Source organism: Aspergillus aculeatinus (genome assembly GCF_003184765.1).
Source record: "Aspergillus aculeatinus CBS 121060 unplaced genomic scaffold BO66scaffold_83, whole genome shotgun sequence".
Lineage (NCBI taxonomy): Eukaryota > Fungi > Ascomycota > Eurotiomycetes > Eurotiales > Aspergillaceae > Aspergillus > Aspergillus aculeatinus.
This window is the reverse complement of record NW_020291552.1, coordinates 58,500-83,041: the sequence shown is the minus strand read 5'-3', so window position 1 is coordinate 83,041 and position 24,542 is coordinate 58,500. Positions and strand designations below refer to the sequence as shown.

Below are 24,542 nucleotides of genomic sequence, written 5' to 3'. Positions count from 1 at the left end.
GTGGTCGCGTTATCTTGAATGCCTATCTGGTCTTTGTACTGTACCCTGGTCAAACGCTGATCTCGAGCATATCGGCTACTCGGAAAGTGCCCGGTCTCGGAAAGACCCATTGAGACCGAGGTATAAAATGGCTCTCCCCGCGCCAGCCAGTTGGCGATCTCTCCACTTGCTCCCCATTCCTCATTCTTTCTTCCACAACATCAAAAGCACTCAACACCACGAGCTACGCAATTCCCACCATGTCCTTCTCCATGACACGATGTCCCTCGCTCCGATACCTCCAAATCAACAACTGCCTCGATAAAGCAAGACCCAGCCGCCAGTTCTCCACCTATCACCCTCTCCGCACGAAATCCAACACCACCACCTCCACCTCCACCTCCGCATCCGCCATTGCAACAGCCTTCCTCTCGCGCTTCCAATCCCTCGGCCCACAAACCCGCACGCAAGTCCTCGACGCCAACCAGCTCCAGCTCCTTTCGCTCACTCTCAACCGGCCCGCTCTCTTCCCGGACTCGCCATCCCTGTCCAACGCCTCCACGCCGCTCCCCACGGGCACCCCACTCCCGGCCGGCTACCACCTCGCCTACTTCACCCCGGCATTCCTCGAAACCGAACTCGGTATCGACGGCACCGACACCTCCTACAACCCCGCCGCCCCCTTCACCCGCCGCATGTGGGCCGGCGGGGAGGTGCAATGGCCGCGGGACGCCACGACCGGGCAACCGAACCTCCTCCGCGTGGGCCAGGAGGTCCGCGAGACGACGCGGGTGCTGAGCGCCTCGCCCAAGGTCATCGGCAAGACGGGCGAAGAGATGATCGTAGTCGGCGTGGAGAAGGAGTTCCGCAATGAGGACGGAATCGCGGTTGTAGATCGGAGGTGCGTTTCGCCCAAACCCAAACCCAAACCCAAACCCAAACCCCAAATTTCCCTATAATCTCCTCTGCACAAAGTCCCCCAAAATCTCCCGCGCCGCCCTTCAACTCCCCTCTCCCTCCCCACGCCCCATCCCTCAAAGCAACACCAACTAACCAAAGAGGGCCACAAAGGAACTGGATCTTCCGCAAAGCCCTAACCTCCCCCTTACCACCAATCCAAACAGCCACCCCACCACCACCCACCATAACCGAAACCCCCAAGCCAGCTACCACCACCACCACGATAACAGGGAAAACCCACACGCGCACCCTGCGCCAGACCCCCGTCACGCTCTTCCGGTTCTCGGCCCTGACCTTCAACCCGCACAAGATCCACTACTCGACGCCGTGGGCGCGCGAGGTCGAGGGCCATAGGGATATCGTGGTGCATGGGCCGTTGAACCTGATTGCCATGCTAGATCTGTGGCGCGATACGCGATCCTCCCGAGAACTGTCGCTGCCGGAGAGAATCAGCTACCGCGCGACGAGTCCGCTGTATGTCGAGGAGGAGTATCGGGTGGTGCTGGATGAGGAGGCGGCGGATGGGGTGGGGCGGGTCCAGATCCTGGGGCCGGGGGACGTGGTGGCTATGAAGGCTGAGGTTCGGTAGTTGCTTCTGATTCCTCGCCTTTGCTAAGGGGGTTTTGAGGATAGTGTATAAGTATAAGGAGGGCTGGGGGTGAGGGGGCTGTTGAGGAACCTGGGTCTGCATTTCTTCCGTCCATGTATATAGTATCGTTGGGTTTTGGGATTTGGTGTGTCACCAGAGGATGAGCTTCAGAGGTACCAGTTCTCGAGCACCGTAATTCTATCGGTAGACACCTGATCTCTGACTCTCGCCGATGGCCACCAGATAAGGAGAAACTTGCAGGCTTTGTACGACATCGTATTCTATATAAACTAGACATATTCATGAACCCATCTAAGCATGACAGTAACTCTAGCCCCCTCTAACCACCAAAACCCCTCACCCCTAACCCCCCCCTTTTCCCTCACGCTAAGAAAACCAAACCAAACTTTTCAACAAACATAGCCAGAGGCATATCCCATAATCGTCCCCTCCATTCCCAGAAACCCGTGAAACAACCATATCCCACGGACAAGCAAACCCAGCCCGCCTCACCTCGCCAGCCTCTTCTCATGAATAAACAAACTCGAGACAAACGAGCAAAACACGACCCCCACCACAAAGGCAAAGCTCTTGTTGGTCGCCCAGCCGTAGCAGCTGCGCACCACCCTGGCCACGGCGGGATCCAGCGTCTTGATGAAATCCAGACTCTGGCGGACGCCGGCCACAATGCGGTCGATGTCGTCGCTCTCGCGCAGGGCCCACTGCAGCCGGTCCCGGAGGACCTGCTGCACGACCGTCGAGGAAAGCGAGAGGCCGATGACGGAGCCGAGCGAGCGGAAGAGGTACGAGCAGGCTGTCACGACGGCTTGATCTTCGGGGGTTGCGTTGGAGACTATTCCAGACAGATTAGCGGTGAGCCCGGGGGGATAAGGGATACAGGGCTGGCTTACTCAGGCTGATCAGCGTGGATGTGACGCCGATGCCGTTTCCAAAGGCACAGAAGACCGTGCCCAGGACCATGACGATGGTGTTCTCGAACGCACCGCCGGAGGCGAGGGTGGTGATTGTTAGGCCCAGCGTGAGCAGCGCGTACGCGAAGACCGTCAGCCAGTAGAACCTGCCCGTCCACTTCATCACGAAGCCGGCGAAGAGCGAGCCGCTGACGCCGGCGAGGATGCTGGGCAGCAGGCGCAGGCCCGCGACCGTGGCCGAGACGCCGTCGACGGCCTGGAAGTACAGCGGGATGTAGAAGAGGGCAGCCATCCAGCCGCCGAAGCTGAAGAAGTTGCAGCCGTAGGCGGCGAAGAAGGTCTTGTTGAAGATGATGTGGCCCGGCGCGAAGGGCTCGGCCGCGTAGAAGCACTCGACCACCACGAAGAGCACGAACAGCGCCCCGGACACGCTCAGCGAGATCACCGTGATCGGGATCGTCCACGAGACGTTGCTGCCGCGGTCCAGCCCCAGGAGGAACCCGAACACCGCCCCCACCAGAACGATCGCCCCAGGGAAGTCGATGCGCCCGAGTTTCGTCCGCCAGTGACTATCCTCCACGGCCGGCAGGTGAAGCATTACGGTAACGGCGACGAAAGCAAGGGCGCAGAGGGGCGCCTGCGCGATGAATGCCCTGGCGACATAGGGTAAGCGGTCTGTTTTGTTGGTCTGAAACAAGAAAGTGGACTCACCATCGCCAGCCGATGTAATCGGCCAAGATGCCACCTGCAGTGACCGGTCAGACGAAAGCACAAGATAGCAGCGCGAATGTCTTACCAAGAGGTGCGCCAACTCCAGCACCGGTCGCGTAAATCATGTTGATGATCCCTTGCCACACACCCCGTTCGCGGAGAGGCACGATATCGCTCATGAGGATGCTCACTACAGTCGTCATACCGCCGCCTCCGACACCTTGAAAAACCTGTAGTAGGGTTACTGATTAGCATCTAGCGAGTACAGAAGAGCAGGGTTGCTTACGCGTGCAGCAATGAGCTGGTTGATATCCTGCGCAAGACCACAGAACAGACAGCCGATCCCGAAAATGGCATAGGAAAACAACAGGCAGGTTTTGCGACCGAAAATGTCACTCAGTTTTCCGTAGAGAGGTTGGAATGAAGTCAGAGTCAAGAAATACGAAGTAGCGATCCAATTTGTCAGATTCAGGGCCTTGAGATCGCTACCGATTTGACCATAACTGGCCATGATGATGGTCTGATCGGCTGCAGACAGGAAAATCTAGCCAGATGCATGAGCACTATGTCTATTTGATAACAAGCAAGGATACATACCCCTATAGAGATAGCGGGCAGAATATACTTCAGATTTGGGCGTGCCTCCGACGCAAGTTTGGTCTGATTCTCCTCCTCGTCCCGCGCGGGGAGCTGTTGGGTGCCAGCCTCAACATCGCCGACATTGGAGATAGTCCCTGTGGATTGAGTGTTACTTTGAGAGCCCAGCAGCGGGGATGTCTCCGTCGGGGTTCTTTCCGCTGGCATCGTTGACTCCGACACTGTCTCCACTGGTCAGAGACTAGCAAGCCAATATGCGCATGAATTGCAGGAACAGGAAAGGAAAAAGATGAGACGAGGGAGGCTTTTGGACTATGAGGTGCTTCATAGTGCTGCTCACGTGCTGATAAGCCTCCCCACCCATTCCTGACAAATCACCGGCGGATCAGGCTGCCACCCCCACTTTGCCTGAGGCCCTAATCGTGATAAGATGCGCTACTATTCCCAATCAAGGTCCGACCGTCGGAGATTATCCGCCTGCCATTAGTTATCTGCTATCATCATTAGTTACTGTATTGGTTCTGCTCCTTATCCATCTACCGCCCCATCCATCGCCGAGGTTGTTGTTCGGGCCGGTTGGGGTTGGAAGTGAAGCCATGCTGTAGAGAGACGACCGAGATCCATGGTATTATAGGTTCCTCCATGATAAAGGGAAAGTTGATCATAATAGTTGTGGCTATGCATGTCTTCCAAGTAACACAATTCCAAAGGAGTGACGCCGATATCAAAGGACAGAAAAACACACCGATTCGTTTACATGGACGTTACAGAATCTCTTCATGAATGCTCTACTCTATCTCTCTGACCACAATGGAAATCATGCGTCTGTCTTGGGTTCCTCAGCCACGGGGATGGGAATGGGGCCACCAGGCGAGTCCGGCAGGCGAGCGGTCAGGACCTCCACGCCATCCTCCGTCACCAGCAGCGTGTGCTCAAACTGAGCGGACAGCTTGCCATCAGCAGTGGAGCTGGTCCAGTCATCCGGCCACGTACGGTCGCGGTGGGTACCCAGGTTGATCATCGGCTCGATGGTGAAGCACATGCCGGGCTTGGCCGTGCCGACCGCCTTGTTCTTTGCGTAGTGGGGGACGTTGGGAGCGCAGTGGAAGAGCTGGTTGATACCGTGACCACAATAACTCTTGACCACACTGCAGTCGCGGGACTTGGCGTGCTTCTCGATCACATTACCGGGGTCTCGGAACAGCATGCCGGGCTTGACCAGCGCGATGGACTGGTCCAAGCACTCTCGCGCGGTCTCCACTACTCGCACGGCGTCTGGGTTGGCCTTGGCCTTGTCGCCGACGTAGTAGGTCTCGTTGATATCGCCGTGGAAGCCGTTGTGGTACAGGGTCACGTCGATGTTGACAATGTCGCCGTCCTCCAAGGGGCGCTGATCGGGGATACCGTGGCAAATAATCTCGTTGATTGAGGTACATACCGACTTGGGGAAGTTGACGTAGTTGAGTGGCGAGGGGTAGGACTAGGCCGCATTAGTTTCGAAGGTCATTCAAGAAACGCACTTTGTAGCATCCTCCGCTGGCAGACCATGACACCACTTACATCACGCTCAACGCAAGCCTTGTGGACCACCTCATCAATGTAGTCGGTTGTGACACCAGGCTTAATCTCCCGTGCAGCAATATCCAGAACTTCACGAGCCAAGCGACACACTTTGCGCATACCCTCCTGCTCCTCCTTGTTCAGGATAGTGATGTTGTGACGGCCAACGAACTTCTGCTCGGACCGGGGAATACCATCCTTGGCGTAGTCGGGGTGAGGGATGGACTTGGGGACGGTTCTCCGGGGGGACAGCGGATATACGGGTCTCAAGTCACCGGCGAAAGGGTAGGAAGGGAAGGGGTTGTAGAGCCCCGTGGCTGGATCTGGTTCAGAAACTACTTTGGGTGTAAAGAGGTTGCTCAGGAAATTACTCTTCTTGTGAATCGTCTTGTGTTCGCTCTGTGCAGGGGGGGATCAGCCATGGTCGAAGGACGAGCGTCGCAGAGAGGCAAAAGAAATCCATACCCAGCTCTTCTTGAAACAGTCCTGCGAGCAGAAGAAGCTATCCGTCCCTTGTTTAAGGCAAGTTGGACACTGTAGCGTTCCGGCATTCTTATCGCAATCCACGCCGATACATTTCCGGGCAGCGACTTCGGCAGTCATCTTGAAAGTGTCTAGGATGCAGAGAAGGAGGTAGAGAAACAGAAATAGCGATGCTTCCGAAGGGGTATGGAAATGTTCCGCCGCGCAAAGAGGGAAAAAATGGGACAATCCCCCGCGGCTGAGCGGCGCCAATCGCCGTTCCGCCAACCCAGGCAGAACTGAAGTGAAAACTAGGTACCATTCCTAAGACGGTCTAGCGCAGGGCATGGGACCGCTATCCCGACAGAGACTAGCGGCTGATCTGGAAGCGCGCGTCTACATCACGTGCCTCGGAAACGTAGATCGGAGAATAGTGGCTGATTGGAGGAGATGAATGGCAGAAAACGGCATGTGGGGCTCCGCCGGCCGTCTTTTCTTCTTCCGGTCCGAGTTGGTGACGCATCAAAACCAGTCTGGAACCAGTCAACATCTCAATTTGTAATCTGTTGTATCACGCCACACTGTGACTTTTCGAGCCAAGAGCTGCAAAAGCACAGAACTGCCTGAGGTTGTATACCTACATCTCTAGGGTCTGTGGGCTTCTACTTACTTTACTTCAAGAGCTGTCGTGAGTGAGACTTCTTCTTTTCGACTCTCCCTTGATCGTCACTTCGCCCCCCGCCATGGCACATTCCACACCTGCCAAACAAAAAGTTGTCATCGTGGGCGCAGGCCCGGTGGGGTCCCTTGCAGCTCTCTATGCAGCAGCCCGAGGCGACGATGTTGAAGTATATGAGCTACGCGGAGGTGAGTTTAGTCGCTGTTGTTTCTATTCGATACATTCTCCTGTCACAGATTCGACCTGCGTTCGCCGTTTCTGCCATATCGCGACCCTGATCCACTTCTTATCGACCCCACTTCGATATCTATAACTGCGCTCTCATAAGCCTCAACGACTTGGCTCAATAACATGACCTACAGATCTGCGTGATCCGGCGACTATTCCGCTAAACTTCACAAAGTCTATCAATCTGGCGCTGTCGGAGCGAGGCATCAACGCCATGCGGGAGTCGCACCGTGATGAACTCATCAATCGGGTTCTCGCGGACTCGATTCCCATGCATGGACGCATGATCCACGGCCGGACAGATGGCAAGCTCTGGGAAGCTGCTCAAGCATACGACGTTCACGGCCGAGTACGTTATTTCCCTTCATGGTTTACATCCCCGCCAACATGCCCCTCAACCAAACCCATCCAGCATCCAGCATCCAGCAAAAGCTCCCCTCTAACAACACACCATCAGGCAATCAACGCAGTCGACCGCGGCACCCTGAACAACGCCTTTCTGGATGAGTTGGAGCAGACCCCCAACGTGCGACTCTTCTTCAACCACAAGCTCGTCGGGGCCGACTTTCGCGCCAACCGGGCCTGGTTCGAACGGCGCGACCCCGGGAGCAATCCCTACGACAAAGCTACAGAAGTCGAAGCGACCTTCGACCTCCTCATCGGCGCCGACGGGGCCCACTCGGCAGCGCGCTACCACATGATGAAGTTCGCCCGCGTCGACTACCAGCAAGAGTACATCGACACGCTGTGGTGCGAGTTCCGCATCCCGCCGTCCCCGACGACCAACGACTTCCTCATCTCCCCGAACCACCTGCACATCTGGCCCGGCAAGGAATTCATGTTCATCGCCATCCCGTCGGCCGACCGGTCCTTCACCTGCACGCTCTTCGCGCCCGCCGACTACTACGACACCCTCTCGGCCAGCTCCCCCGACCGACTGATCGAGTTCTTTGACACCAACTTCCCCGGGGTGTGCCCGGACCTCATCACCCCGGAGGCCCTGCACGAACAGTTCACGGCCAACCAGCACCTGCCCCTCATCAGCCTGAAATGCAAACCCCACCACTACGACGCCAGCGTCGTCGTCGTCGGCGACGCTGCGCACGCCGTCCTCCCGTTCTACGGCCAGGGCCTCAACGCCGGGCTGGAGGACATCCGGACGCTGTTCGACATCCTGGATCGGCACGGGGTCTACAGCAACAGCTTCAGCCCGGGAATGCAGGACGACCCCAAGCACCGCCGCGAGGCCCGCCGGCGCGCGCTGCAGGCCTACACGGACCAGCGCGCGGCCGACACGCACGCCATCAACGACCTCTCGAAGCAGAACTTCCTCGAGATGCGCTGGGGCGTCAAGTCCCCGCTGTACCGGCTGCGCAAGGCCGTCGAGGAGTCCATGGACCGCTACCTGCCCGGTCTGGGCTGGCAGACGCAGTACACCCGCGTCAGCTTCAGCAACCAGCGGTACTCGGAGGTGGTGCAGGCCGTGCGCAGACAGGGTCGCTTGCTGGGCTTGGGGCTCGGCGCCGCGGCCCTGGTGGCCGGTCTGTCGGCGGTGGCGGTGGGTCTGCAGTTCTGGAGGCGACGGCCGGCTCCCCGCTCGCTGTGGGCGGTTCTTCGCAATGTCTTTCGCGAGGCAAGAGGGTGGCTTTGATTTTTCGGTTATAGACGCTTCCTTCCCACTCCCCTCATTCCCCCGGCCTTTGTTCCTTCCCGAATCTCCACGACTCCTGCTGCGGAATGCTGATGACCGTGTGATCTATCTGTAACATTATTCTCCTTTTCTTCCCCATTTAGATGCTGATCTAGAGGTCTAATTATGAGCAATTCCCTATTCATGCTTTCACCAGCCCCCCGATGAAGCCAGTTTTCTGCACAGTACCATCACGTACCTTTCGAAGCACTTTTGCCTTGCACTTCAGCCATACCATAGAATCAGATACGTATTATTTGGACACTCTGAGGTACTTGGAAGTCCGGTGAAGACGACTAGCCTCGTTCGCGGCCCCAGCCGCCTGCCTCTTGGCTATCTCGCTTGCTCACTGACTGTATGTCCTTCTGTCACAAATGTACAGTACACCTAGATTGCTTTGTATTCTTCCTTCTGTCACGCACATTCCAGACATAATCTTACTGTGCCGCACCCATTACCAATTAGCAGACAATACATCGAGCGTCCGTCTAGACTTCTACACCAATAGAGTGATAGAAAAAAAAAAGAAATACATCCATGTTCTGCAATAAGTCTCAGTGACCCCGGGTCTATGTTGATGCACAAGAGGAGTCCCTTCCGCCTCAGCACTGAGAGACACAGCCGGTCTTGCACTGATAGGCCAAGGCACGGGCCTTCAATATTCAAAGAAAAGCTGGTAGAGTGGAAGCCAGCAACATGGACAATTTGAACTTGAACTCAAAGGAGGGCAAGAGGCAAGGCAGGCAAATGAGAAAGCCACCACAATCCACCTGAAGGGTGTAGTACAAGAAAAAGTGAACAGAAACATGCAGCTCGGGCTGATTGACAATCACTGTCACCGAGGGAAAAGTCAAAACCGAGAATTGTTTCTCACAAGAACAACAGAAAAGCCCGAAATGGAAAAGAAAAGAACGCATATAGGCCGTAATCATGAGGAGGATAGAAGAGAGTCCTAGTCAATAGATGCAAAGGGCTGTGAATACTCTCGATCGCGTAAATATTTATCAAGTAGCGGCATAGTTTCATCGTTATCAGTAGGCCAAGTCAGTCCCCAGACCAAGGACTGTCTGGGAATGGGAATCTCTAGTTGGATTTCGGCCGCCGGTGTCATAGCTTTGCTCGTATAGACCGAATTCAGGTTCACCACTTCGGCAAAGTCACTGGGAGAGGGTCCATAAGGTCCATGAGAGACGAACGCACGTGGCTCCTGGGAGTAACTTCCTTGGGCTACCCTCCAATGGACAAGGGAAACGCCTGACGGAAATGGCAGAATGTTTTTTTCCAGCCGGATGGGTCTATAACATGGTGGAATCGCGGCCACTGCCAAAAGGGAAAACTCATTAATATCATCACTGAGGATCCAATATCCGAGGTCAAGGGCCGGCAAATGTCACTCGGCGACTGCGCCGGTCCTGAATGCGCTTCTCCGTGTCAACATAAAGATTGTCAAGGTACTCCATCGCAGCGGCATCCTTCAAGATCTTGGCCACCTGCGTGCCGGCGGAGATAAGCTGAAGGACGTTGCGATCGTCCTTGATGGGCCTGGATTGATGCTTGGCAGCATGGCGCATCTCCAAGGAGTTCTCCAGTATGGTGACTAACTGCTTGATCTGGCCGTTATACAGGACCCTGGCGGGGATCCGCCGCTTGGTGGCCAGTCTTTTGAGGAGGTATACCCACTCAGTCCATTCACGGTCTGAGGGAACTCTCACCTGTCTCTTGTCAGGCTCCAGTGGGATTGGAAACTGGTACTTTGCAACAAAGTCAAACGCGCACTGCGATAGTCGGTCGTTCACCGAGGACAGGATACGATCTTGTTCTGAAACATCAAGATTAGTAGGTAGATGAGGCAAGTCCCTTCCTTGTGCCGCGATCACACGCGGAGAGGGAGGTTCAAGTAATTGATGGGGGCCGTCAAACTCATCCCGGTTCGATGGTCTTCTCTGTGAATGGTATCGGGTTGTGCCCTTGAACTTTTCACCAGACCGTCGGCTGTTCCTCTCAACCATGTATTCCGGCGTCTCGAAAGACCTGGCAAAGTCATATTCCCGTCTCAAAGACTCCGCCGGCAAGCGAGCAGGATGGTTCCACTCCGGATAATGAGGGACGGGGCGTGGTAGTGAAGTTCCTGATGGTGCAGCTATATTGGCATTGATCTGGGAAGTCACTGGCAGCCCGCTGTACGGCATAGAGAAGTTAAAATCCGGTGAAATAGGTTTGGGGCCCCTCGCGGCAGCACTCGGGACGTTCATGGGTCCGCGTTCAATGCGGGGTGGTGACATCCTTGTAGAGCTGCTTATGAGTGAGTTTTCCCTCGGTAAAGAATGCTTCTGGGGAGGATGCTGAATGGTAATACAAGATGAAGTGGTACCTTGGGTGGTAAATGATAGGACTTTCGCTCGGGGTCCCATACATCGGCGGCTGTTGGGGCGCAATACCACTGCAAAAGGTGAGCTCTCCACATGACTTACATGTCTTGACAAAGACGAGATACAGAAGATCTCGGTTCGTGCTAACCTGTGATGGGACCAAGAATCATCGCTGCCAATGGACTGCGTACAAGAGCCACTGCTTCCTGTTACCCGCGAGAAGTAACTAAGGCCCGATGACATGGTGATCAATGGAGGCGAGATAACAGATGGCATGAAGTTGAAAAGCTATAGTGACTGGCGTGACGAACTGTACTGGGAAGCTGAGTGGTTGTGGAATTGTGAAGGACGGTGGCGAGTCAGTCCAGACCATCGGAGACTGAATCTAACAACAAATAGAGAAGACGTTTATAAGAATAACCTGACTGGAATGAATGGCAGGTACAAGAACAATTTGTTGCAGGCGCCAGATAAGCTTTTTATCTCTGGACCGCGTGAGTTACGAAGAAGGAGAGGACATGAAGAGCTCCACAGCAGTGGCAACTGGGAGACTCGATCAGCCTAGAAGCCAACCCGTCCTTGTCAGAGAGCAACCGCGTGCCCACTGGTAGTCATATAGGTCAGTTGTATATACGGCGACAAAGGATCTATCTCGGACCCATATCCAATCGAGGTTCGACCCCACAGTGCTCCATTCGATTGACAGGGCAAGCTAGTAGGATCGATTGAGCCAGAGACGCCCGGCACGGCTAGGTCGACGATAATTAGGCCATGGTAATAAGCAAAGCGGCATTCACGACAATAAAAGCAGAGAGAGTGGGGAGCTGCACAGGCATAATGGGGTACAGGGCCATGGATGAACCCGGCTGCAAAAGGCAGCCAAACTACCCATCAGCAGGCTCTCGCCAACTCTCATGCGCTGATCTCATCCCCAACCGCGGTTGTCAAAACCAAACGTAAGAGAAGAGGAGTTGAAGGATTCGGTGATGCGTAGGGTTTTGGGCAGCAAAGAACCGGCCGGACTGCGCAGGGAAGATGCATCCACTCGATGGAGGGAGGACGACATATCCAGGCAATTGACCCAATGCAGGTTCTAGGTGTTCAATGGCAGTTTGGCGCGGGAGACTGCTTTTGTTTAGAGTTCCTGGGCACAGAGTGGATGATCCCATTTGGTCCCTCTTTCGTCTTGCCTGTCGCCAGCGTTTCCAGTGTCTCCACTTGCGTCGAAGAGGACTAGAGTGGGGTGGGTGGCTGGATACAGAGCATCAAAAGAAGAAAAAAGGGGGGTGGAGGGGGGGAGATGAATATGGTGGGGAGAAGCACGGTGTGTACTCCATGGTTGACAGTTTGAGGATGATTGCACACTGCAGCCACCATCCCTTTCCGGAAAGGGCAGTGGATGCCTCAGTCCTCCGACAGCCTGCCTGCCTACATGCCTCGCCCTGAAGCAATATCAGACTACAGTACCTACTAGGTACCTACCTAGCAGTCATTGTCACTGAATCAAAGCAAGCAATTAAAGCAAGCAAACCAGCCAGCTAACCTGGTACAATCCCAATTTCCACCACAGCCTGATATTTCAATTCCCCATTACGGTCCCCGTCTCCACTAACCATCTATCTATTCATAGATCCTTCAATGCCAATCCACCGATAACTATGCAATCTATCCAGGCACTGGCCTGTATGCCATGATAGATGACCATAGTGACCACCAGCATTGATTACACCAATACCACCACGAGCCCTCGCTGGGAGATTGCTTAGCCTTTCCATGTAGCATTCGAAAACGACCACGGCGCACGCAGACTACTCTACAGCACAAAGGGCAATGATAATGAACACACTAGAGATACAATCAGGGGTGGGTCGGAAGCAGATATCAACTGCTGCTCCATACCACACGGGTGGCGGCCCAACAGTCGAGGTTTGAGTGTGGGGAGGGGAGCTTGCAGTTCTCAACCTGATTGCCATTGATCCCTCGAGGATGTTGGGCAGACACCTTGCTGCACGCCTGGTCGCCCAAGCCCAGAGCGGATGTGTTGGCCAACCCTCTATTGGCGCGGGCAATCATTTTGCGGCCGCAGTGCTCATCTAGGCCACCGACACGCAGCAATAGCTTCACTGAGTTATTGGCTATAAAACCATGCTTTTCCGATCCTGAAAGACTGAATGGAGGCATCTTATACTGAGGAAATCCTGGGATCCCTGACAAGACGGGTAGTGTCCGGAATTATCATTGCCTGTTGACCCCGGTATTGGTGAAGTTGGCATTAGCAGGAGATCCTCAATCCGAGCATGATGATGGTGATCGGGAATCAAGGAAAACGCGAGAAGGGAACGAATAAGCTCTTGTTATCCAAGTTGACCGATGATCCGATCGATTGATCCAGACGCCAATGGCGAGACAATGCCGGAGTACGGGGTTTTCAAAAATGAAAATGGTGTACGTTATTGCGACCCAACGAGAGGTCGCTAAGTTAACTTCCCGACAAGGGAGCGAAACTGATTCGTGGGTGTGCCATTCCCGGGCAACGAACTTCTCCTCCACTGCCATGCTTAATGCCAAACCCAACTGGAGCCTCTGTCTTATGTCATTTCTCCTACAACTCCCGGTTTCACTGTCCTACATATGGCCAGCCTTCGATAAATCGTTCCGCAAGGAACGACCTGTTTCCCATTGCTCGAGTCAGTCAGCAGCATATCGAGTCTCGGTAGACACGCATTTGTTCCGAGGAAACAACCACCGCAGGTCGAATACGGGACCCAACACGAGCTCCGTAATACAATTATCGTCTTGACCTGTCGGCGATCACGGCAAATATTCAACTGGCACCACATCTACGAGCGTCTGGTGGCGGCCTAACGCTATCATTCCATGAAATCTCAGCAGCATCACCTCCCGACCACAAACTCCCATAGGCTTGGCTGCTATGTGGGCGGAGATCGAGCGACACTAAATTCCTAGGCTGCTTCGCAAGACAAGGAACCTCCGTCGAGCCGGGCAGACTGGCTGATGAGGATGTTGCGGCATTAACAGCATGCTACAGCCGGAATGAAGAATGCAGAACAACATAGCCGGTCCCGACGGGTCGATCCGATGAACAACTGTTCAGACGCTGTCATGTACCCAGTCATAAGACTGGAAGCGATCGTAGAAAAAGTTCCTCTAGTTTCAAAGCAAGCTGCGATCAGACGACCCCTCGCGGGGTTCGAGATTAGCCCAGCAGCAGGAAAAGAAAACCATTGTCCAGACTGAAGCAGAGAAACAACAAAATCCCGAACTATGGTGGTAGAAGAGATCTCAGCAGACTGGTCCATAGTCGGTTATCGTGTCTTTGGGGCTGCGTCTTTGGGGCTGCATTCGGCGAATCGCAAGTGGTGAAGACAAAGCAGTGACTTTAGCAAGCACATGGAGGCAGGAATGCTAGATGCTATCGATCAATGAAGTCGCTAAATACATAGTCCAGAGACAACCTAGAACAACTCAGCGGGCGCCTTCACAGCTCATGGCTGCCGAATTGTGCATGGCATGCGATGGTCGAAGCTCGCCAGTCGCATGACTTCTAATACACACCCGGTATCAGAAGGATGACCGCCTCGAGTACTGAGCACCTTCCAGTGCCTGCTGACCAGCAGGCACCTCAGTCCAGACTTCGATCGCCTGCAGTCGTCACCATGCGACCCATAAAGAGAAGCTCGACCGAGCAATATAGATAATGGATCAAAGGAAATGGGTTATGTTACTATACAAGGTATCCAACCAGCAGTCGCAAATAATGAGAAAATATGAACATACACGGCATGCGAGGAGACATTGCGACTGGCCAAACTCCGATTAAAAATGCAAAGCCCAAGCAACTCTCAGACATGAAAGCTCTCCTTCACCCTCCCAGCTTACTTGATCCGGCACAGGACCAGACCGCCACTCTTCTTTTCAACGCACTCTCTCGCCTCCATGATGCCCTTATCCGTCGAGATGTATAAGCTCTCACCCGGCGACCGCAGGCCCTCGAGGTAGGCAGTGTTGTGGCCTCGGACCACGCGCCGAAGATCCGGGAGCTTGGCGGTCACTCTCCGTTTAGGCGTGCTGATCATCTTCATCTTGCCCAGAACCGGCTCGCTGCGCCAGTACTTCAATCCGAGCCAGAGGCGTCTGGTGGCGACGTTGGCTTGGGTCACAGGTTCGATGTCCTGTGAGCTGGGATGGCCAAGGAGCTCATGCGGAGCGGGGGGAGTCGGGCCGCCGCGAACAACTGTAGAGATGTATCCGTCATTTTGCAGCGCAAGGCAGAGCTTCAGGTGTAGCTTGGTGTTGGGGATCGAGGTGAGACCGAGGCGGGCCTTGGTGACATTGTTCAGGTGGGAGATCACGTGGGAGAGGTTGGAGAGAGACATTTTTGTATCGTGAGACCGAATATCGGTGGTCGATTCTCAATGCAAGACAGGATACACGGTGCGGGAAAGCAGGATAGACCGCTGGCGGGGAGAAGCGTGAGCGACACAGCACTAAGCACTACCACAAGGTGAATACCGGGACGAAACGTACCTGCAAGAAACGAGATCGAGGATCGGCGTCAAGACTGAAGCGATTGTAAAATGATTAGGCTCTGCTGCAGTCAGCCAAAGGTATGGTCGTCAATCGCGTTCGCGGTAACCAGAGTACCTCCGAGGATGCGGCGGGAAGCTCAGATGAAATTTTCGGAGAAACAAAAGCACGGCTTCCGGGTGGGTGCCTGAAACTCCAGGCATAAACCTAAGGCACCTATACACAACTTGGAAGTTGCCGAAGCGGCAACCAATTAAAGATCGGAAGTAGTACTTCTGTAGCCGCCGGGCTTCTGCACGCTGCATCTCCTCACCTTGTCACAAGCCAGTCAGATCTTCCCCTCTGATGGAGTTTCCGATGTTTAAAATGTCGCTCACTGCCTTGCACTTGGTCGATGGGCCTTCTTTTCCCTTACTTTCATCTACAGTTGACCGACCTTATGGTGTATCACTTTCTCTTGAACTAAGCAACATCAACATCCACTTACAATGCCACCACTGCCGGGTGAGGAGCGAGTGCTGACAGTGTAAGTTCAAGCTTGCGATGTTTCTTACCCCGCCAATCTCGCCACCAGCCATCGTATGAATGAGCTGACACGCCTGTAGCTTCGCCGACATCCATTACTATTTCGCGCAACCAAGTCCAAGGACTCGTCGTCACCGATTTGACAAAGGTTCCTATCTATATCTCTACCAGAGCGCTGCCCAGCACAGCATCAGAATTGAAGTTGCGAATAACCCGGGTACCCCGGCCCAAGACGCTTTCAATGGAGGTTAGCTAAGATTGCCTCCTTTCCACACTGTGCTTAGATTTACTGACCGGTTCCTAGCTCTGGACAAGATCCATGTGCGACACTCAACCCAATTTCCGACCCTTTGCACAGTAACGGTAGACGGACAGTCGCAAACTGCGGCGCAGAATGCGCCTGCTTTCCCTCCCCCGCCAGGCACTGCAGCTGAATGGGAGCTTGTCGAAGATGATACGCAGAACTCGATGCGCCTGCACACGCTGGACATCTACTTCTGGACCGTGGAGGATGCGAACCAGTTTCTTGATATCATTGAGCGGGATTTACCCGCAGCGCAGATTAAAACCGACCGACACCCATATCTCCCTCCACCTCAGAGTACCGTCAGCTCGGTGGTCCAACAGCTGGAGACAGTGGCCATCACTGATCCCGCATATCAGAACGGACAGACGCGCAACTCTCAGGCAGAAGTGGTCGCCAACCCTGCATCAAACTACCAAGCCATCACCCCGTCAAGCACTCTCCCTCCTCCACCTCCGCTGTCGTCTACCGTTGCTCCCACTGGATCTCACTTTACTTCGACTGAACAGCAACATCAAGACCCGGCCCCTCAGTCCGCCCCTCTTCCTTACAACCCCGCCGCGCCGGCCGCTCCGGAGCCGATCAAGCACCGTGAAAAGACTCCGCCTCCAGAAGACTACGCGAATGGCACGGGTCTCGCGGCTGCCGCCGCTGCACCGGATCAGGGATTCCCGTTCCCCTCTTCTGCTGCTCCAGCATCACCGGGACTATCGTCTCTGATCTCTTCGCCTGCGTCACCAGGCCCCCACACTACCATGCCAGGAACCTACGCATCTCCACCCCCAAGCACGGGGCTGAGCTTTTCTCCCTCGGTGACACGATCCGCATCCATCTCCAGCCCCCCTGGAGTCCCGTCGTACACCACAGCCTTCCTCTCCGGCGAAAGCCCGGGATATCAGCACCAGCCCCGCAGCTCGCTCAGCAGCACGGGCTCCCTCCCTGGACCGCCCGGACCGCCGCAAGCAACCACCATGACGTTCGCACCACCACCCGCCACCGACGCAACAGCCCAGAATGCAAACCCAGCTGCCGCTGCAGCCACCATGAGCTTTGCACCTCCTCCTACCGAGCCCCTCTCACCCCCTTCACAAACCCAACCCCAAACCCAGCCCCAAACCCAGTCCCCGTACACAAACCAATATCAGTACCAATACCAACACCCCCAGACCACCCCACCGCCTCCCATCCACCCCGCTGTAGCGATAGCCGGCTACTCGAACTACACGTACGAGCAACCGGGCACCGTGGCGGGCGGCAACGCACCGGCCGAGTACGACATCCACCGACAGATGTACCGACCCACGGAGGCGGAGGCGACCTCACGCCACCAGAAGTACGCGAAGGAGGCGATGAAGAACCCCGGGGATCGGCCGCAGACGTTTGTGAAGAGCGCGTACCGGGTGGAGAGCAGCGTGAACCGGTTTCTGAAGAAGTTGGAGAAAAGGCTGTAGCTGCTGTTGTTGTTGCTGCACGAGCCTATCCAAGGGTGTAGTTCTAGTTGGATGGTCGGTGTATATTTGCTCCTGTCATGATAGGATTGCGTTGTATGGTAATCTCGGCTATTCTACGGTTGACATTATGCTCTGGAACCACCTTTCCTCATATGTAGTTGACAATCGAGAAACAATGCATAAAAACGGACCCACATATACAATACACTCCACACAACCCAACCACAATCCATCATAGCATGAGTATATACAAATACCCAACAACCCAAGAACCCTACACACAAGATAACCCCCTCCCCCACCGTCCCCAATCCCATTGCAAGAAAAAACACCCCTAATCCCTCTTCAACCCCACCCTCCCCGTCTTCCTCAACCCGACAAACCCGACAACCGTACAGACAACCATAAAACCAAACATGGTCCAAAAGCTCGCCCGATAGCCCGCCATCAACGCCTGCTTTTCTTCCCGGGAAGCATTCTCGGCGGCCACCACCGTCGAGATCACCTGCAGCACGGCCATGCCCAGCGCACTGCCGAACTGCGCCGAGGTGTTGAACACCGCGCCGGCCAGCGCCTGCGTCGTATCGGGGAAACTGTCCGTGATGATGATCAGGCCGACGGTGTACAGGGCGTCGAAGCTGACGGGCTGCAGGAGCTGGGCGATGAAGGCGTTGGCCCAGTAGGGCCAGGAAGGCTGGATCAGGGCCATGAGGAGCGGGGAGCCGGCGCAGAGGATCGAGGTCACCGTCACGATCCAGAAGGCGGGGACGCGGTGGACGAAGACCCCGATCACAAAATTCATGAGGATGCCGATTACCAGGCTGGGGAGGATACGGATGGAGGCTTGGAGGGCGGAGAGAGATTGGATCTCTTGGAAGCTGTTTTTTTTTATTCCCGGGTTAGTTGTTGTTGTTTGGGGTGGGTGAACGGAGGGGTGGACTGAGCATTGCTGGGCAAAGACGTACTATAGACTGGCGAAGAGTTCCATGGAGTTGATCACTGCGTTGGATACGGCGATTGTCACGCTGATACTGCTGAATGACTTGTTGCGCCAGAGGGAGTTGGGGATGAGAGCCGGTTTGTTCCGCTTGACCTGGTGGTGCATCCAGTAGACGAACGCGGGAAGGGCGACGGCCGCCACGCAGAGGATGACGATTGCCTCGGCGGAGCGGATGCGCGATGGATCGGCGCTCAGGATGCTTTCAGAAGTCATGTAATTAGTTAGGTGTTGGGTTGGAATAAAAGTAGATTCCAGACGGGGACCCCGGCAAGTTACTCACGCCAACAGATAGCACACCAACGCCATAAAGGCCGAGGCGAGCCCAGCGCCAACCCAGTCGATCTGCGTCTTGACATTGTGCATCAAGTCCGCGTGTCGATGGGTCTCGCTCTGCGGGACAGCCCACAGGCCGACGACTGCGAAAAACAGGGTGATTCCACCGGCCAGATGCCAGCCCGCACGCCAGCCGATGGTGTCCACGAGTACACCTCCGACGACCAACCCTAAAGAAAAACCAAGGGGCTGGCTGAGACCCAGACAGGAGAAGGCGAGGTTGCGGCCCTGGCCGGGAGGCAGGAGCTGCGTGATGATGGAGATCGACGAGGCGAGATGGAACGCCAGCCCGACGCCCTGCAGGGCGCGCAGCACGACCAGCTCGTCCCCGTTGCGGGACAGCCCTTGCCCGATCATCAGCAGGCCACTGGCGAATGAGCCGACGAGCTCAACCCATCGCGGGCCGATGGCATCGGCGATGGACCCCGCCAGCAGCAGAGTGGACGCGGTGGCCAGGCTGCTCACGGACGAGGGCCAGAAGGAGAGCGAGGACGGCAGTTGCAGGTCCTTCGTGATCGTCGGCAGACCGACCACGACCAGCCCATTGATGACACTGGCGGTAAGCGTGACGGCCGACAGCTGGGCGATCACCACCGACTGTTGGAAGCGGAACTTCCGTGCAGTGGGTGAGCGTGTACTATCGTTCTCAGAGGACGGGACATCGCTACCTTCCACCAGCAGCGACTGTACCGGAGGAGTCTTGGTGATGGTGGTGGTGGTGGTTGCCATCTTGGTGTGTGTCGCAGTCAGAGCGTAGACTGCTGGTTGCTACCAGGTTCTTTTGCACACAAAAGGTGGAGTAAGTAGATTTTTGACTCTGGGGAAGCGAGGTGGACTGGTGGAGTCGAAAACCGTTTGATCCACTCTCTCAGGCTCACGGATCATAAAACGACCGAGCGAATGGAGGGTGGATAGCACCTGAAGAGAATGAGCGCTGTGTACGAAGCAGACACTCTGAATCCATGTGAAATGCCCTCAGACTCTTAGGTGATGGCGTGAACAAATTTCTTGCGATTGACCCACCGGGCCCATCTTCCCCAGCCAGAACCATGATTCCTTGCTCTCGGATCAGACGTCCTCCCGCCATTGTGCTAACCGATCCAGGTAGGACACCGGCGAATAAGTGGATACAATAACTCGGCCTGTGCTGGTTTGGTGGATGTTAGGTAGAAGATAGGATTTGAAATGCTCGAGTTCTTGAGGATAGGGGAGAGCAGGCAGGAACAAGTCCAATGGATGTTTTTTGTTTTAGGCTCCGGGGCATTTCGGCGCTAAGCCCTATCTCGATCTTATCTTGCAGGAACCCCAGAACACCCCAAATGGAACATTCCATTTTCCACAACTACGCACTCCCAAAGACTATAGTGCATTCAATAATTCTTCCATGTGGACAGTGAGTAAAGTCATCCTTGGTGGAACAATTAACAATTGTTAAAAAGTTTAAAATACAGTTGCTTGCAACTCAGTCCAATAATTCAACATAGTAGCCTAAGGCCTCCTACAATTCAATACCAAACCGAATACGCAGCACAAGCAAGATCAAAAACCTGTCGGAAAACCCCAGTACATATGCAAGACGCAGTACTCCGTACACAGCGCTAACTATCAAGATCGACGAATCCCGAAACAACTCCACCGGACAATGCTCCGACATGCAACCATCGTCGGTCTTGCTCCTTGGGGAGAAACAAGAGGCTCGCTGGAACCGAAAGAAGAGAAGTAGGAATGAGGAATGGGGAAGAGGAAAATCAAAAACACATATGATGAACTATTGAGAAGACACAGGTGGAAACAGGCGCATGTGCCTAGTCACATCGCAATTACCAAGGGTATAAGAAAGGTATGTCAAAAGAAACGAAGAGTAGATTGTTTTATTCGACCCCGGGGCAGCTACCGTTCATGGTTCCGACGATCTGGATCATAGCTCTGCCTCAGTTGAGGGCAAGCTTGTCCATGGGAAGGTTGACCTCGTTCGAAGCCTCCAAGGGGATCTTCTCAGCAGTCTCGGTAGCAATGTCCGCAGGAGTCTCGATAGGCACAACCTCATCAGCCAGATCTTCCGGCTCAGAGGCCTCCTCTGTGGCTGGCTCAGCGGAAGAGACAGCGTGGTCCTCTGGAACAGAAGAAAGAGGCTCAGTAGCGTGCTCCTCGACAACAGCTGGCTCCTCGCTAGCCTCGTCACCATTGGGGATGGCAGTAGTTTCAGCAGGTGCTTCAATCACAGGAGCAACCACCTCTTCAACCACTGGCTCCTGAGGCTCCTCGGGTTCCTGAGGCTCCTTGAGCTCCTCCTCAGCGACAGGTGCCTCAACAGGAGTCTCTTCGGGAACGCTGGGCTCAGGCTCTGCAAGCTTCTCCTGAAGAGCCACATGCGAAGCCAAAGTTTCCTTTGGAGCAGCATCCTGCTCCGGCTTACGCTGAGGCTTCTGAGGCTCTGCAGAGGCTCCACGCTGCTTGCCATGATCGGGCTTAGTCAGACGGGGTGGGCGACTTTCGAGCTTCGACGGAACACGGCGCGGAGCTTGAGCAGTCCGGGTGGTGCGGGGCGGACTCTTGATATCAACCTTGTCGTGTGACTTGCTGGCAGAACTGGCCGTCGGACGCATCATTCTTGCCAGGAAACCCTCATCCACAGGCTTGGAGCTGGTGTTGCTTGTCCGCGAGTGCGGCCTCTCAGGAGGAGAAGCACGAGGGGCTTGTTTGCGAAGGCTCGCAGCCGTTGGGGTGATGGCGCGGCGCTGGGTTGTGGCGCTTGCATTCTTCAATGTAGATGGCTTGCGCGACAGAGGAGCAGAGGGGGCTGCAGTAGGTCCCTTCTTGGCCGTTGTAGATGTGGTCGATGTGGTCGCCGAAGGGCGAGTGGAGGTAGACACCGTTCGAGTAGTGCGAGAAACGCTCGACGCTGTCGGTTTAGTCAAATCCCGAGCCGACGCAGAAGGACGCACAGTTCTGGTAGCGGGCTTAGCCGTGGGGTTCAGGGATGTCCGGCTCGGCTTCTGTGTTGCAACTTTCACGGGCTCATGCGGAGTGGGCTTTGCGGTGGTAGATGGCCTAGACGCCCGGGTAGTCTTGGTTGTGTGATCAACAGTCTTGGCTGGGGACGTTGGCGTACGGGGGTGAGTGGGCGACTTCGTAGCAGGCTTCACAGGAGACGACCTTTTCGCCACCTGGATTGCAGCTGGGCGCGGGGTTGCAGTTTTCTTGGGGGAAGAGGGGTTCGATGCCGCTGCTGGGGACGCGGCGGTGTTCTCGGCAGGGGTGTTCTCCTTATCTTCCAGCGGCTTGGCCTCCTCTACTAGAGGCGTAGCGACTTTCTCCATGGTTGGCTTCGGTGCCACCTCTGGCTCCGTCGTGGATGGAGCAGAGGTCCTCCATGGGAAGCCATTGCCCGTGGGTGACAAAGGGCTCTTCAAACCACCTTCCATGTCATCCGAGTGAAAGCTCCGCACTCTAGTTGGGCCGGCGGGGCTGTCGCTGCGCACACTGACACTGCGCAAGCCTGCGAGAGGGTTGGGCTGAGTGGCACCGTCAACAGCGACGAAACTCGCACGAATTTTGGACAGAGGCCGAGCAGAGCCCGAGTTGTCAGAGCCGGCAGGGGATCGACCTCGCGAGGGTGGTGAGGGAGCGCTGGTCTGGTTGGTTTCGAACTTAGCAAGCAGGCTCCGCACGCCTGGATGGCCACCGGTGTCATTCATGATGAATTCTGGTCGGTAATAAAGGAGCGCGGGCGCAGAGTGTCAGGAGAGAGCTGGGGTGCGGATCGTCCCGGACCGGATGCCTGGGGATCGACAGAGGAGCGGAGTTGGCTGAGGGGAGAAAAGGGAGGTAGGCAAGGGCGTAGATAATATTTAGTGGCGATCGATGGCGGAGGGGTAGCAGCGATGCCACCAAGTAGGGAATTCAGACGCGCTCCTGAAGGGGAGGGAGAAGAGAGCGAGAGCGTGTGACGTGATATAAACAGAGGCCAACAACAAAAACAAACGGGAGGGAGACGTGGTTTGGTTCGGGTTGGTGGGGGGGGGGTCCAAAGCTAGTGAGACAGGTCAGAGGTGGGAGGAGGAGATAGAACCATGGTGGTGAGCAACAACAACACAGAGAGTAGATGCAGAAGAGGAAAGCATTGAGTGGTTTGGGCCAGTAATCAGGGGCGGCTGTTTCCAATAACCATGGTTTGAGTTGAGGAGTGAAAGAAGAATGCAAAGAAGCAGGAGGAGGAGGAGGAGGCGTGGAGAGAGAGAGAAGGGAGAAGAGAAAGAGGAGAAGGCCGTAACAGCAGCCGAAGCAGCAGAAGAAGAGGAAGAGAAGGAAGCCAGAAGGCGAGAACGGGTCGAAAAGTGGAGATGACCGGATGCCGGCCTCAGGCACAGGCTTGGTTTTCAGGGGTCGGATCCGCGGCTTCACTTTGATTGAAACAAGAAACAAAACAAAACAGAACAGAACAGAACAGAACAATTATTATTATTCCAATTATCACTTCCATCTCTCTGTTCCTTCTTCCATTTCTTCCTTCTAGTGGATACTCCTGCATAATAGTCCCACGTACTATTGACCTCCTCAGAGAGTAAAATCCCAACGGTGCAGTGGTCAACCAACATATTCATATGCAGGCGCCTGTTTATTCTCTCACTTCTTCCTCGCCCTTGAATCAGCCATCAATCAGCAACAATGATGGCGGTGCGCCCTTGCCAACAGTCTTTTGTCCCTTCCCTACCAGAACTTTATTGCTAACGCAGATCGAAGCAAGCCCGCTTGAAACGACCCCTCTCTGGGGGGAGGGACCCTATGAAACAAACGTCAACCAGTGTGCTTGGAACTTGAACCAATTTCTCCCTTTCTTCCTGTCCCAAACAAGGTTGACCCTACACCCCGGCCATTGTCACATACTCCTGTTTTTTTTTTCCTTCCCCTCCAATCCCCGGATAAACTCCCTCAATCCAGAGGCGCGCTATCCTCTACGTACTTCGCACTTGTACGGGGACTCAGTAATACTACTCAGAACTAGTGGCCGAGCTCCCTGCAATCTCCTGCAGTCGCGCCGAAAAGTCACCCCACGCCCCTGGACTAAAGGCCAGCTTGCAGCTCCCACGAGCGAATCAGCCAGCGGTTATGGGCATTCACCACTGCCCGGAAGGCACACACACCATGCATACGGTAGGATCCCAGCACAGCACTTGCAGACAACTCCCGAGCCAGCATGGCCTTTGGGAGGACAAGGAGTCTCCCGCAGGGTGATCAGGAGGCGTGTGCGCCCAAACGCTCCATAACTTTCTGTATCGACATCGTTGGCAGTTGGCACTGACTGACAATGTGTCTGTCTGTCTGTCTGGCTGTCTGTCTGTCCGTCCGTCCGTCCATCTGCCCCGTCCCGCATGGCTGATGCATTGCAGCTCACTCCTCCCTCCGTCTGCCATCGTGTCCCTGCATGGAAGAGGGGCTCGCAGGAATCAAGACCAACCGATGGGGAGAGGGGGGGGGGGGGGGGAGACGATCGTAATACCATTGACACCGGACTGTGCTTTAGCGCTCTTCTAGAATCATTCGTGGAAGGATTCTGCTGGCTTAGTGCTTCTTCTAAGCTACTCCGTAGTACTACGTACGTAGTTGGGTTGTTTGACCCCGGTC

General features: G+C 55.2%; 10 protein-coding genes across 10 annotated transcripts; 4 read left to right on the top strand and 6 right to left on the bottom strand.

Moving 5' to 3' along the window:
• Positions 1 to 179: 179 nt before the first annotated feature.
• BO66DRAFT_361214 (hydroxyacyl-thioester dehydratase HTD2) lies at positions 180 to 1,528 on the top strand (the record flags this gene model as incomplete). The annotated part of the gene is made up of 2 exons (XM_025645032.1): positions 180 to 880; positions 1,051 to 1,528. The coding sequence occupies exons 1-2, from the start codon at positions 240 to 242 to the stop codon at positions 1,526 to 1,528; spliced, it is 1,119 nt and encodes a 372-aa protein (XP_025498165.1). The 5' UTR covers positions 180 to 239.
• A 385-nt stretch (positions 1,529 to 1,913) lies between these two features.
• BO66DRAFT_361212 (putative MFS multidrug transporter) lies at positions 1,914 to 4,037 on the bottom strand. The gene is made up of 6 exons (XM_025645031.1): positions 3,769 to 4,037; positions 3,458 to 3,715; positions 3,257 to 3,401; positions 3,172 to 3,205; positions 2,440 to 3,113; positions 1,914 to 2,381 (listed from the first exon to the last, which is right to left on the bottom strand). The coding sequence occupies exons 1-6, from the start codon at positions 3,973 to 3,975 to the stop codon at positions 2,038 to 2,040; spliced, it is 1,662 nt and encodes a 553-aa protein (XP_025498164.1). The 5' UTR covers positions 3,976 to 4,037; the 3' UTR covers positions 1,914 to 2,037.
• Positions 4,038 to 4,187: 150 nt separating this feature from the next.
• Positions 4,188 to 6,006, bottom strand: BO66DRAFT_361210 (methionine aminopeptidase MAP1). Its single transcript, XM_025645030.1, has 3 exons — positions 5,794 to 6,006; positions 5,329 to 5,727; positions 4,188 to 5,248 (listed from the first exon to the last, which is right to left on the bottom strand). Exons 1-3 carry the CDS (start codon positions 5,929 to 5,931, stop codon positions 4,586 to 4,588), a joined length of 1,200 nt encoding a protein of 399 aa, XP_025498163.1. The 5' UTR covers positions 5,932 to 6,006; the 3' UTR covers positions 4,188 to 4,585.
• Positions 6,007 to 6,533: 527 nt separating this feature from the next.
• On the top strand, positions 6,534 to 8,787 carry bna4 (kynurenine 3-monooxygenase; the record flags this gene model as incomplete). The annotated part of the gene is made up of 3 exons (XM_025646151.1): positions 6,534 to 6,657; positions 6,832 to 7,046; positions 7,155 to 8,787. 3 exons carry the CDS (start codon positions 6,534 to 6,536, stop codon positions 8,346 to 8,348), a joined length of 1,533 nt encoding a protein of 510 aa, XP_025498162.1. The 3' UTR covers positions 8,349 to 8,787.
• Positions 8,788 to 9,539: 752 nt separating this feature from the next.
• BO66DRAFT_243422 (uncharacterized protein) lies at positions 9,540 to 11,366 on the bottom strand. Its single transcript, XM_025642879.1, has 3 exons — positions 10,905 to 11,366; positions 10,744 to 10,827; positions 9,540 to 10,679 (listed from the first exon to the last, which is right to left on the bottom strand). Exons 1-3 carry the CDS (start codon positions 11,030 to 11,032, stop codon positions 9,761 to 9,763), a joined length of 1,131 nt encoding a protein of 376 aa, XP_025498161.1. The 5' UTR covers positions 11,033 to 11,366; the 3' UTR covers positions 9,540 to 9,760.
• A 1,679-nt stretch (positions 11,367 to 13,045) lies between these two features.
• Positions 13,046 to 13,672, top strand: BO66DRAFT_243328 (uncharacterized protein). The gene has a single exon (XM_025642878.1). The coding sequence runs from the start codon at positions 13,155 to 13,157 to the stop codon at positions 13,554 to 13,556; it is 402 nt and encodes a 133-aa protein (XP_025498160.1). The 5' UTR covers positions 13,046 to 13,154; the 3' UTR covers positions 13,557 to 13,672.
• A 502-nt stretch (positions 13,673 to 14,174) lies between these two features.
• Positions 14,175 to 15,416, bottom strand: BO66DRAFT_361200 (mitochondrial 37S ribosomal protein uS8m). Its single transcript, XM_025645029.1, has 2 exons — positions 15,305 to 15,416; positions 14,175 to 15,234 (listed from the first exon to the last, which is right to left on the bottom strand). The coding sequence occupies exon 2, from the start codon at positions 15,151 to 15,153 to the stop codon at positions 14,653 to 14,655; it is 501 nt and encodes a 166-aa protein (XP_025498159.1). The 5' UTR covers positions 15,154 to 15,234; positions 15,305 to 15,416; the 3' UTR covers positions 14,175 to 14,652.
• Positions 15,417 to 15,692: 276 nt separating this feature from the next.
• Positions 15,693 to 17,774, top strand: BO66DRAFT_396256 (uncharacterized protein). The gene is made up of 3 exons (XM_025648426.1): positions 15,693 to 15,830; positions 15,910 to 16,076; positions 16,134 to 17,774. Exons 1-3 carry the CDS (start codon positions 15,793 to 15,795, stop codon positions 17,582 to 17,584), a joined length of 1,656 nt encoding a protein of 551 aa, XP_025498158.1. The 5' UTR covers positions 15,693 to 15,792; the 3' UTR covers positions 17,585 to 17,774.
• A 144-nt stretch (positions 17,775 to 17,918) lies between these two features.
• On the bottom strand, positions 17,919 to 20,094 carry BO66DRAFT_361196 (putative MFS transporter; the record flags this gene model as incomplete). Its single annotated transcript, XM_025645028.1, has 3 exons — positions 18,865 to 20,094; positions 18,550 to 18,783; positions 17,919 to 18,462 (listed from the first exon to the last, which is right to left on the bottom strand). Exons 1-3 carry the CDS (start codon positions 19,644 to 19,646, stop codon positions 17,919 to 17,921), a joined length of 1,560 nt encoding a protein of 519 aa, XP_025498157.1. The 5' UTR covers positions 19,647 to 20,094.
• Positions 20,095 to 21,298: 1,204 nt separating this feature from the next.
• On the bottom strand, positions 21,299 to 22,609 carry BO66DRAFT_309069 (uncharacterized protein; the record flags this gene model as incomplete). The annotated part of the gene is made up of 2 exons (XM_025643264.1): positions 21,299 to 22,207; positions 22,256 to 22,609. Coding segments are annotated over 2 exons (1,263 nt in total), but the record flags the coding sequence as incomplete, so codon positions are not given.
• Positions 22,610 to 24,542: the final 1,933 nt, after the last annotated feature.